Here is a 12,894-nt window from a genome sequence, read left to right as displayed (position 1 = left end):
GTGAAATTCTTACAAAGAAAGGTGAAAATTGCCACCTCTCAACCCTTTCTCCTTTCTTTTTTTCTTTCAGAGGACTGTTTATTTCTATCTCAGACAGAGGCCACATCAGGTCCATCGTCAACAACTGGCCAGAGAATGATGTTAAGGTACTACCACTGGAGAATTTTTCTTCCTAGTTGGTATTTAATCTCAGTGGAGGTGCTTAAAGTTCATTACTAGTTGAGAGAAATGGAAATATTAAATAATGGCTCCTTGGCTGCCTGAGGATGATGGTAAAATACAGCTCAGGAAGATGATGTCACTCTTGAAGAAGGGTTTTTTTAGCCTCAAGATGAAGTTTCTGGTTTGAGTAAAAAGTGGTGCTGAGAATGAGACTGGTCAAAATGAGACCTTGTTATTGTACTTCCATCATTTTGCCTTTTGGGGAGATGTTGGAGGATGTACCTCATGTCATCATAGTCATGGACTGGGTTGGGTTGGAAGGGACCTTAAAGATCATTTAGTTCCAACCCCACCACCATGGGCAGGGACACCTCCCACTAGAGCAGGTTGCTCCAAGCCCCATCCAACTTGGTCTTGAACACCTCCAGAGATGGAGCATCCACAGCTTCCCTGGGCCAGGGTCTCACCACCCTCAGAGGGAAGAACTTCTTCCTCATTTCTCATCTAAATCTCCCCTCTTCCACTCTGAAGCCACCACCCCTTGTCCTGTCACTACAAGCCTTTGTATAAAGTTCTTCCCCAGCTTTCTTCTAATCCCCTTTGTTCTGAAAGGCCACCAGAAGGTCTCCCTGGAGAGAGACAGTGCAGCCCAGGGTATGGTTGGGGCTTTCTGGGCTGCATTCACACCTTGTTGGCTCTATGTTGAGCTTTCCATCAACCAGCACCCCAAATCCTTCTCCTCAAGGCTGCTCTCAGTCCATTCTCTGCCCACCCTGTCCTTGGGGTTGCCTGGAACCAGGTGAGGACCTTGCCCTCAGGTTAAGACCCATAAGTGATGGTTGGGAGGCCCAGATTTTACCATCAACTCCTCTGTGACCCAGTTGGCTGGAGAACCACAAGGAGACATGAGGTGAATGGTCCAGAAACTTTTGGCCACCTGGATTTCTAAGCCACAGTTCCACATAGGAGCTCTCAAAGATTGGGGCAGTGGATTTCAGCAGAGAAAAACCAGCCCAGGAGGCTGTAAAATGAAGAATTATTATTTCAAATAAAATATGCCTTGTAATCTGTCCTTTGCTGTGCAAAAATAACCTGAATTTTGACCCCCACAGCTCCTAAACTTGACGAATTTCAGCGTTGCTAGAAAATTTCACCTCTTTTTTGTCTTCAGGCCGTTGTCGTCACGGATGGAGAAAGAATTTTGGGGCTTGGAGACCTTGGTGTGTATGGGATGGGAATTCCAGTTGGAAAACTCTGCCTGTACACAGCCTGTGCAGGAATACACCCAGATAAGTGTTTGCCTGTCTGCATCGACGTCGGGACCGACAACACCGTGAGTTTGACTGAACTTCCCCTGCCTTAAACCATCCCTGTGAAAATAACTTAAGAGGAATGATTTAAGAGGAATGATTTAAGAGGAATGATTTAAGAGGCTTGAGTACTATAAAAGGAGATTTTTGTTGGAGCACTTTCATTTGAGTGTTGTGCTTTGAGGCTTGGAATGGGGGCGTGACCTTCCAGCAACTGGGAGGACCCCGGGTGGGGGTGAAACTATTTTATTCCCTCCCCCTTCCCACACACACACTCTGATAAGAGGCAGGGAGTGGGTTCTAATTTCACTCCTGCCTTGGAGCTCGGAGAGGGAAGTTGTCCTTTCACTCCGTGGGACCCTGGAACCATTTCTGAGGGTTTTGTGTACTTTATTTTTGGTATTTTCCCCTAATCTTTGTATATATTATTTTCCTTACCTCCTTTTTTCGTTTTCTGTTCCTTGTTGAACAATATACTTCATTTTTTTTTCCAAAGTCTCTCTCTCTCAGGGGGGGGAGAGGTGAGTACATAGTTCTGTTCCTTGTGGGTCCTGCCCTGAACCCCTTTTTACACAGAACCAGGACATTGAGCTAACACCAAGTATTCTAGAGAAGGGTAAATGACTTGGAATTCCCTCTCCAGTCGGTGATGGAAAGAAGCCAATTTGTCAGTGAAACGAGGCATTTAGAAGCCATTTGAATGCTGTCAAACAACCAGTCAGCTTGACCTGACTTGGAAGAAGCTGGAAATGTGAATCAGATTGATCAAAGCAGTTGATTGCTCAGAGGATTGATCTGTTCCAGTTGAAAAGCAGCCGTGGGCCACCCCAAGTGCCAGCTGAGCACGGGGGTAGACTGGAGGCAGTTGAAGTGGCTGTAGAAATTCAGTTCCTTGGGTGTGAAAGGGGCTCACTGTGAACTCTGCAAAGTGCCTCTTGAGGAAGTGATTCAGCCTGCTGCTGTCTTTTGATTTATTCTTTTCCAGACCCTCTTAAAAGATCCATTTTACATGGGCCTCTACCAAAAAAGGGATCGCTCCCAGGTCTACGATGACCTCATTGATGAATTTATGGAAGCCATCACAGACAGGTATGACATGGAACAGTCTACACGGCCAAAACTGCTGGCCAAAAAAGCCCCTTAAAATGGTCATTGAAGGACTAAGGCTAGAAATCAAGAGACACAACCCTGAAGTGATTTTCTCTGTGACCTTCAACACGCTGCTTGTAGTTTCCTGGCAGACACAGAGAGGTGGAAGTTTTTTAAGCAGTGAAAAAGCCTGAGGCCATCTGCCTTCCCCAAGCTAATGGATTCCCTGCAGGCTTTGGTTTCAAAGGATTGTGTTGGTGTGCCTGGTGATAGGAATCTTTGCCATGTTCTCTAGGTATGGCCAGAACACCCTGATCCAGTTTGAAGACTTTGGAAACCACAACGCTTTTCGGTTTTTAAGAAAATACAGAGAGAAATATTGTACCTTCAATGATGATATTCAAGGTATAGCCTCTACATTCCTTCATGCATATGCAAAAACTTTGCCTAAACCCATCATCTGCCCTGTGCCACGAGCTGGAGGAGTGGGCACGTGTGAACCTGGAGAAGAGAAGGCTCCTGGTGGCCTTCCAGAACCTGAAGGGCCTACAAGAAGGTTGGGGAAGAAGTGGTTGCAAGGGTGTGTAGCAATAGGATGAGGGGCAGTGGTTTGAAACTAGAGCAAGGGAGGTTTAGATCAGACATCAGGAGGAAGTTTTTTACTAGAAGGGTGGAACAGGCTGCCCAGAAAGGTGGTGGAGACCCCATCCTTGGAGACACCATCAGGCTTGATGGGGCTCTGAGCAACCTGCTCTAGTTGGGGATGTCTCTGCTTACTGGAGAGGTGTTGAACTAGATGACCTTTAGAGGTCCATTCCAAGCCAAAGCATTCTCTGATTCTATGTGGCTCTCTTCAGCTCACCTTAAATTTGTGCTGGTTTTCCAGGGACAGCTTCAGTGGCCTTGGCAGGACTGCTGGCAGCACAGAAGGCCACTGGTAAACCACTTGCAGAGCAGAAAGTGCTGTTCCTTGGAGCAGGAGAGGTGAGTTTTTTTTGAAGAGCTGTAGAGCAACTAGATTTAATTGGCTATTTTCTGGTTCTGCAGGACTTGTGGAGATCCACAGTCTCTGAATTTTGTGGCAGAGCTTCTCTAAGGCCAGCTGAAACAAGCTTAAAAAGGACTCTTTGAAATGTGGTCAACATTCACAAGGACTCAACTTTTTTCACTTCCTTACAAGGACTTGAAAAAAAAAGCATCAGGGGGGTTGTGTGTGGTCAAAGAGGAATTTATGGTAAAACTCTGATTGAGTAAGAAAGAGGGTGAGAACATCTTCTTCATGTTCATAGTGTTGGAGAGAAGTTCACAGAGGTTTTCTCAGCAGATCAGATCAGTGGCTGCTTGCAGGGGCTGCAGGGTCAGGACCCAGCACCATGTTTCTCTACTTTCTTTTCTCCAGCATGTGGCAGGAAGGCTGGAAGAGTTGGGGTTGTGCAGCCTGGAGAAGAAGAGGCTCCAGGGAGACCTTCTGGTGGCCTTCCAGGATCTGAAGGGGCCTATGAGAAAGCTGGGCAAGGACTTTGTACAAGGGTTTATAGTGACAGGATGAGGGGTGATGGCTTCAAACTGGAAGAGGGGAGAATTAGGTTAGAAATGAGGAAGAAGTTCTTCCCTTTGAGGGTGGTGAGACCCTGGCCCAGGTTGCCCAGGGAAGCTGTGGATGCTCCACCCCTGGAGGGGTCCCAGACCAGGTTGGATGGGGCTTGGAGCAACCTGCTCTAGTGGGAGGTGTCCCTGCCCATGGTGGTGGGGTTGGAAGGAGATGATCTTGGTGGTCTCTTCTAACCCAAGCCAGCCTGTGAGTTTCTGTGCAGTGAGCCAAGAGAATGGATGGGGATGGAAGCACCTCCAGCATCTACTTTGATGAAGACATGACAATGTCACTCTTAGGAGCTTGTCACCAGCTGGGCAAACATTGCTTGTGTTCCAGAGCTGAATAACTAAATGGTTTTTGTGGAGATCTTGAGCAGGATGGTGTCTGTGATGACAGACTGATCATTTTATCCCCCAGGCTGCCCTGGGAATTGCAAACCTCATCGTGATGGCCATGATGGAAAGTGGTGTTTCTGCTGAGGAAGCCTACAGGAGAATATGGATGTTTGACAAATATGGTTTACTGGTTCAGGTAGGGATGCACCACCCTTGGAAACACCACCATGGAGACCACCAGTGCTTCCTTGTGTCCTGCTCACCAAACCAACCAACTTTTTGTCCTCTCTAGGGTCGAGAACATAAAGTAGATTCCAACCAAGAACCCTTCACACATCCAGCTCCAGAGCAGATACCCAAGACCTTTGTAGAGGCAGTGAGTGTCCTTCGACCTTCAGCTATCATTGGTAAGTTGTTTGGGGTTCTGTGGTTCCAACAGTTGGTTGGTTGCTGGGTTGAATTTGCTGATGTGGCTCCCAGGAGGTTGGTGGCAGTGATCTGGGTTTCTGCTGGTGGAATTAAGGTCCATATTCTGCTTGAAGAGCTTCAAGTGGACTCTCAGTGCATCCTTCCTTGGGGCTGTGCTGCTCCTCCTGCATCTCATGTCCTTCTTAACTGCTTCTTCTGGTCCTTGTCCAGCTGCTGTTGGACCTTGGAAAACATGTCCCTCAGCACCACATCTCCAGGGCTTGGAAACCCCTCCAGGGGTGGGGACTCCACCACTGCCCTGGGCAGCCTGGCACAGCCCTGCACAGCCCTTGCCAGGGAGACATTGCTCCTCAGGGCCAACCTCAACCTCCCCTGGGGCAAGATGATGGACTGATAACTGGGACTGGCTGCAGAGGTCAGATGGGGTTACAGGCATTGCCTGAGACAACTCAGGATTTATTTGGAAAAGTTTGAGGTCCCACTTCCCTTGGGCAACAATAAATGTTCTTTATGGAGTCCCAGCATGGTGGGGTTGGAAGGGACCTCTGGAGATCATCTCCTCCAACCCCCCTGCTCCAGCAGCTCACCCAGGGTCACAGCCAGGTGGGTTTGGGATCTCTCCAGAGCAGGAGACTCCACAGCCTCTCTGGGCAGCTGCTCCAGGCTCGGCACCCCCCCACCCCAACACACCCTCACCCCAAAGAAGTTTCTCCTGCTGCTCAGGTGGCACCTCCTGGGTTCCAGTTGGTGCCCATTGCCCCTTGTCCTGTCCCTGGGCACCACTGACCAGAGTCTGGCCCCAACCTCTTGACCCTTTAGCTCTTGATGAGCATTGATCAGATCCCCTCTGAGTCCTCTCAGAGGCTGACCAGCCCCAGGGCTCTCAGCCTTTCATCCTTCACAGAGGTCCCCCAGGCCCCTCAGCATCTTTGTAGCTTCCACTGGACTCTCTCCAGCAGTTCCTTGTCTCTCTAGAACTGGGGAGCCCAGAACTGGACCAGATACTCCAGAGGTGGCCCCCCTAGGGCAGAGAAGAAGGGGAGGAGAACCTCCTGCACCTGCTGGCCACACTCCATGCACCCACAGATCAATCCTAAACCCACAGAAAATGATAGAATGGAAATTAATGGAAAAGTCTTCTGGAAAACATCCATTAAATGTTCTTGTGAAAGGAGAATTTAAGGAGCAGTGCCCAATTTCCATATTTTCCAGTATTTTGTTTGAGTAGAAGACATCAGGGGTGCCATCAACCTCCTCCAACAGTGGCTGCTATCACTTCCAAGGCACCCAAGCACTGATCCTGCTTCTCTGTGTTTCCATTTGCCTTCAGGAGTGGCAGGAGCTGGGAGGCTCTTCTCTCAGGATGTGATCAAAGCAATGGCCTCTATCAACGAGAGGCCCATCATCTTTGCCCTCAGCAACCCCACAGTGAAAGCTGAATGCACAGCAGAGGAGGCCTACACCTTGACAGAGGTATGGAATGGTGAGAAATGGTGACATGTTGGCATTTTGTGGCCCTTGGAACTGTTTACTGAGGGGGGGGAAGGCAAGAATTCACCTTATTTTATTATTAATTGGACTTACTGCCAGGATCATAAAGATCTTTCTTGTCTTCTGGCCAAAGAAAATGGGGGTGACTTCAAAAGAAGTCTTGATTTGTCAATAAATTCATCTAGCAGAGGTGAAAAGAGGTTAAATGTTGTTGGTGCTGTTTAAAAGAATGACCCCTAGGTGCCATTTCTGAGCTTTGCTCAATTAACTGCTTCCCACCACACTTTGTAATTATTTGGTGGTTTTGAAGAGACACATTTAAGACAGAGACAAAGTGCAACCCTTAAGTTGAGTGAATTCCTCCAAGCAGTGTCAATCCAGGAACCCTCCTTTGCAATGTCCTCTCCTGGTGGTGTCTTCAGGGCAGGATTTGTGGGATTCTCAGTGATCCATGAAGATTTGTGCTTCCAGCTGGTGGTGGCCCTGTCCTCGTGGTCCCCTCTCACAACATCTGTGTCTTGGCACCACCAGATGTTGAAATGAGTGAACCAAGACTCAGCTCAACTCATTCTGCATCTTGCCCTCCAAGTCCTTGTGTTAGGAGGTGCTTGTTGGGGTTGGAGGTTGGGGGTTGAGGTGGTTTTTGAAGTACCACTCTCAGCAGTGCATCCAGACCTTGGGTTTGCCTTTAGTGAAGTGAATCTTCTGTCCTCTGGAGATCATCTCCTCCAACCCCCTGCTCCAGCAGGTCACCCAGGGTCACAGCCAGGTGGGTTTGGGATCTCTCCAGAGCAGGAGACTCCACAGCCTCTCTGGGCAGCTGCTCCAGGCTCGGCCACCCTCACCCCAAAGAAGTTTCTCCTCCTGCTCAGGTGGCACCTCCTGGGTTCCAGTTGGTGCCCGTTGCCCCTTGTCCTGTCCCTGGGCACCACTGACCAGAGTCTGGCCCCAGCCTCTTGCCCCCCGGGGGCCCTTTAGCTCTTGCTCAGCACTGATCAGATCCCCTCTGAGTCTTCTCCAGCTGACCAGCCCCAGGGCTCTCAGCCTGTCCTGGCACAGAGATGCTCCAGCCCCTCAGCAGCTTTGGAGCCTCCACTGGACTCTCTCCAGCAGCTCCTTGTCTCTCTTGACCTGGGGAGCCCAGAGCTGGACCCATTATTCCTAGGGCAGAGCAGATGGGAAGGAGAAACTTTCCTTTCCATTCTAGCCTCCAGCCTGCTGTGATCCCTCCCCTGTCCACAGTGCCTGCCTGCAGACTTCAGGGGAAGTTTTGTTTGGGGGAGACTTTTAAGATCATCAAGTCCAACCCTTCCCCCAGCCCTGCCAGGTCCCCACTGCCCCGTGTCCCTCACACCACATCTCCAGGGCTTGGAAACCCCTCCAGGGGTGGGGACTCCACCACTGCCCTGGGCAGCCTGGGCCAAGGTCTCACCCCTCTGCCAGGAAAGAAATTCTTCCTGAGATCCAATCAAAACCTCCTCTGGGTCAACTTAACTCCATTTCTTCTCATCCTATCACTTGTTCAAAGCTCCTTCCCACATCTTTAGTTTCTTTGGTAGTTTGTTTCAAATGTAGTGGTCCTGGAGAGCCTTAAATATTTTCAAGTGATGTTAATAAACCTGTTTCTCAACAGAAAGTCAAGAATTTTGCTCACAGGGACAACTTGAGGAAAGGATCATTTATCCAGAGGGTTCATTTCACATTCCAAACTCTGTGGTTGCTTTAATACTTTGTGCTGATGAAAATATCATCAAATACCATCAAAGGAAGGTTCAGCAAACTGCATTATTTGCTTGCAGCTGCTCCTCCCCACACTTGGCCTCTAGACCCTTCCCCAGCAGCTCCGTTGCCCTTCTCTGGCCACACTCCAGCCCCTCAAGGTCCTTCTGGGAGTGAGGGACCCAAAACTGACCCCAGGATTTGAGGTGTTGACTCCAGGGGGACAATCCCTTCCCATTCACCCCAATGCATACAGAAGCACTTTATTTTGGGTGTGAGTAATTCCTGTCCTGTAGAGATCTCCCTGTTTTTCATCCTGACTGAATTGCTCCACACCTTTGAAGCCTCCAGATCATTCCTCTGTTCAACAGGGACGTTGCTTGTTTGCCAGTGGCAGTCCCTTTGAGCTGGTGACTCTGAAGGATGGAAGAACCTTCAAACCAGGCCAAGGAAACAATGCTTATATTTTTCCAGGTAATAAATACAACTATTTTCTTTTAATCTTGAAGATTAGACTCTTAGGTTCCCTGGCTACACTTGGCCCAAGTTAAGTGAAGCAGCATGAAGTGTTACCAGCATTTAAAGCTGAGACCTCAGAAGAATGAAGGAAGGAAAATCATTGAAGGGTGGATGTCAAGCTTGTGCAGCTACAGACACTATGTGGACACAGCTGGATGTTTCTAAGAAAGCAAAAGGGTTTTATTAAAGGCTTTGAAAGCTGCTGCCTTATGGATTCTTTTGCTTCTTTTGGTGAGGAAGGAGAAAAGAAGAGGCAATGTGCTCCTCTTGGAGTTGTGCCCCATCTTTGGAGGTGTCCCAGACCAGGTTGGACGAGGCTTTGAGCAACCTGCTCTAGTGGGAGATATCCCTGCCTATGGCAGGGGAGTTGGAACTAAATGATCTGTAAGGTCCCTTCCAACCCAACCCATGCCATGATTTGATGGCTGCACAAGTGAGGGTCCAGAAGAAGCCCTGGGGATATTTCTCTGCCTTCCCTTTTCTCTCCTTTTCTTTCATGAGCTGCGAAGCTCCAATCCAAAGCCACCTATTAACAGCCAGTGACTGGCACACGTGGTGCAGTGGTTTGGCAAACACGTGTAGAAAGCTCCAGGAAGATGTTTTAAAGTAACAATTCTCTGGGCTGAAGGCTGCATATTTGGAAATGGTGTGGCCCTAATTGGCAATCATCTCATTGCAGGCGTGGCTCTGGCTGTGATCCTCAGCAGCGTGCGACATATTAGTGACAAGGTTTTCCTAGAAGCTGCTAAGGTGAGTGTGGAAGCAGAGGAAGTCATGATTTCTGACACAATGGGCAGCTTCTCCAAGCTTGCCACAACTCTACAGTTTCCTCTTTGATTTCTGTTGGTTCTACCCTTCCCTGGTGTTAAAAAAAAGCCCCACGTGGGTGCCCCGCTCTGGGTTCCACAGCGGGTGGTGTGGAGAGGGATGCACGTGGCCTCCAGGTTCTCATCCTCTCCTGCCTGTCTGCTTTGGAGGAGGACCACCAGCCACCTTGGAGTGGCCAGTGAATCAACTGGCCAAAACACACGGGCAGTCCTGCAGGCATCATGCTTGCATCAATTCCATCATGGAATTCCATCGTGGGTCGTTCAGCCTCCAAAAAAAACCTGAATCTTCTTTAGCTAAATTCTTCCAGGTAGAATTTGCTGATTTGGGCATACACTGAAGAGTTGCTCTTTGAGAATGAGGGGGGGGTTTGACTGCCCTAGTGCTTTGGGAGCACTCCAGGAGTTAAGAACACTGCAGCTTGTTTCTCTGGGGTGTTTTTAAGCGTGTTATTGATCCCACTCAGGGGGCAGCAAAGAAAACTTGTTTGTTTTTCTAACTCAGGCATTGGCAGAGCAGTTGACCGATGAAGAGCTTGCACAAGGAAGGCTTTATCCTCCACTGTCTAATATCAGGGAAGTTTCTATTAATATTGCTGTCAAGGTGAGTATCAAGCATAAAAGTGGACTGCAGCAGAAGCCGTTTATGTGTATGTTAACCTGTCGAATGGCACCTTGAACATCAGGTGCCTTGGGCACAAAATACCCAGTTCTTTGTCTCTTTTAATAAGAGAAACTTATAAAAAAATTGGAGTTTGTTGGATGCTTCAGTGTGACAGTGATGATGGGCCAAAATAATGCTCCTTGGATACCTGAAATGAAGCTTTCAGGTCCCCGCGAGGCATTCGGGAGCTGCAAAACCTTTGGTGTTTGTCTTTAATCTGGTTTGTGAGTCAAAAACATAGTGCAGTGGAAGCATGAGTGTAGTGAACAGCACCAACCAGGTGATAATTTCCCTTCCCAGGTTATGGAATTTTTATATGCCAACAACATGGCTTTCCATTACCCCGAGCCCGCCGACAAGAACCGTTACATTCGCTCCAAGGTTTGGACCTACGAGTACGAATCCTTCATGCCAGATGTCTATGACTGGCCTGAATCTAAGGTGCACTGATGTCTCAGAAGATCACACTCCTCAGGCAGTATCTTCTACTCTGCAGGGATCCCTTTTTCAGACCAAGTGAAATCATGATCTTTGAGTCCTGTAATTTATTTGCGTTCGTTTTGTTGTCTTTTTATTTTTTTTTCCCTCTTTTCCCCTGTTTTTCACTTGATGTAGATTTTTCCCCACTCCCCCAGGACCTGATAAACTGTATAGATGATGGCCTCTGTCAGAGGAATGAGAGTGCTCTCCAAAGTTCATTTAAATAACAAATGAATGATGTTTTAGCCACGTCCATTTGACGATGAACTGCAGCTCTCTGATTTCCAGGTTGATTTCTGCTTTTAATTGTGTCTTTTAATTGTCCTAGTGTTGTCACACGGCCTTGTCAGTGACATCACTTCTCAGTGACATCAATCTGTCAAAAAACAAGACAGTTTCAGTCAATTTTCAGCTGTTTTGTCTGGTGTTTCAAGGTGCTTTGAGGAGCAGCGTGGTGTGTACAGGGGGAATCTGCAGCGGTGTTCGCGTTTCGTGTTCTCCTCAGTCCTGTGAAATCTGTTAGCAGGAAAAATGTGAATTAGCTGAAATCATCCTTGAAAATAATACTAATCACTTAATAGCTTTTAAAACCAAAGCTATGCTGGTGCATAATAAATTCTCTCCCATAAAGGCAGGATCTGAAGTAATTAACAGAAATCTTGTAGAGCTTTTAACAAGGTTTTCTGCAGAGGACTCCAAGGTTGATGTCCCAAAGGATTTTTGTTTCATTTCTTCCTTTTTTTTCCCAAGGTTCTGTTTCTTCTAAGCTTCATTTTCTCCCTTGCATACCTTTGTTCTCACAGAAAGGCTCCTGTGTGATGTTTTCATGACATCACCAACTCCAAAACTCCTAAGTGGACTCACTTGCCACTTCGAACAAACCCCACCCAGGCAGCTGCTGAAGCTGCATCAGGAAAGTGTCCCAGGCAGCTCTTGACACACACATTTACAGCAGTCTGAATGTTTTTTTTGTGGTCCCAGTCCAATATATGCAGCTCATTTTGAAGACAGGACTTGAAAGATTCAACTCTGAGAAGCTCTGAGTTGATCACTTCATCTTCCTCACTCCTTTTACAGGTTTAATGGGTCAGGGTTTTTTTTTTTATCCAAAGCCCAAAATGGCAAGTTGAGTTTTGCTTTGCCACAAACAGTACTGCACATTTTGATACAGATAACCACAATTTAATTCCCTCCTTATCAGGTTTGAGTGCCCTTGGGTATTTGGTGTTAGCAAACAAGGACACGCAGCGATAGTTACAGCCTGGGACTCCTCAATCTGATCTCTGTAACAATGGTATGTCAGGAACAGAAAGAAAGACAACATGTTGTTCCAGAGGAAAAGAGACAAAAAAAGTGATGTAAAAGGGCTATAGTGGCAAATTTGAAGCCAGAATCCAAAGAGATGAAGGAAAACTTGCTCAGGATTTACCCATTGCAGGCACCACGTCCTCATTTATATTGAAAAAATGCAGAAAAAGCCTAAAAGAGAACAGGGGAAATAGTTTTGTACCCCCTTAGACATGGTCTGTGTTGCTTACTGCCTGATTTTAATATGTTTATGGATGAGATTAAAAAAAATAGTGAATTTTAAGAAGGTTTTACCCAAGTGAGGAAACAGAAATGCAGAAAACAGTGACGTGGGGAAAAAGCTGCTTGTTCAAACTGGGTTTGAACTTGTGTATGTTGAGTGTTCCTACAAAGCAGACCAACACACAGGACATTTTTACAAAGAATGTGGTTTTTTTTTTTCACCTATTTTTGCTGTGTTTGGTTTTTATTGTATTTCAATTTGTGATCTTACCAGGGGATTATTTATTTCGTGTACAGATTCTTTTTCCAGCCTGAAAATCCAAGGCTAGCTGCAGCTTGTGGCAGTGGAGTTGTGCATCACTGGGGTCAAATCTGTCAGGAAATGCACATTTCCTCCCTTCTGCCACCCAACCAGCTTGGCAGAGGAGGAACAAAAACATCCCATGCCCTGATCTCGTGTCCTTGGCTGAGCACGATCACAGAGATGTCCAGAAATAGAACTCATCTCATAAAATAAAAACCTGCTTAGCCTCCATTATTATGGTTTTTTTTTCCTGTCATGGTCCATAATCCCCAGTGGGATTTTCCTCAAGGATAAATGTTGCTGAGTGAATTTTTTTTCCCCTGGAAATCCCACTGCAGGGTGAGGAGGAACCATCTCGGAAGGTTGTCACACAGCCTTGCCCTGCTGGGGCTGCAGAGGTCTCAGAGAAGGCCTGGCTGTGTCTTCCTCAAACCTGGCCCA

At 47.4% G+C, this 12,894-nt stretch overlaps 1 protein-coding gene across 1 annotated transcript; it reads left to right on the top strand.

Annotated features, from left to right (window-relative positions):
• Positions 1 to 70: 70 nt before the first annotated feature.
• On the top strand, positions 71 to 10,580 carry ME2 (malic enzyme 2, NAD(+)-dependent, mitochondrial; the record flags this gene model as incomplete). Its single annotated transcript, XM_008948636.1, has 12 exons — positions 71 to 146; positions 1,334 to 1,495; positions 2,458 to 2,561; positions 2,857 to 2,966; positions 3,448 to 3,545; positions 4,573 to 4,686; positions 4,783 to 4,897; positions 6,250 to 6,392; positions 8,501 to 8,603; positions 9,328 to 9,398; positions 9,981 to 10,079; positions 10,440 to 10,580. Coding segments are annotated over 12 exons (1,336 nt in total), but the record flags the coding sequence as incomplete, so codon positions are not given.
• Positions 10,581 to 12,894: the final 2,314 nt, after the last annotated feature.

Source organism: Merops nubicus, unplaced genomic scaffold (genome assembly GCF_000691845.1).
Source record: "Merops nubicus isolate BGI_N331 unplaced genomic scaffold, ASM69184v1 scaffold15091, whole genome shotgun sequence".
Classification (NCBI taxonomy): Eukaryota; Metazoa; Chordata; class Aves; order Coraciiformes; family Meropidae; genus Merops; species Merops nubicus.
The sequence above is the reverse complement of the archived record's forward strand: the minus strand, read 5'-3'. Positions and strand labels throughout refer to the sequence as shown.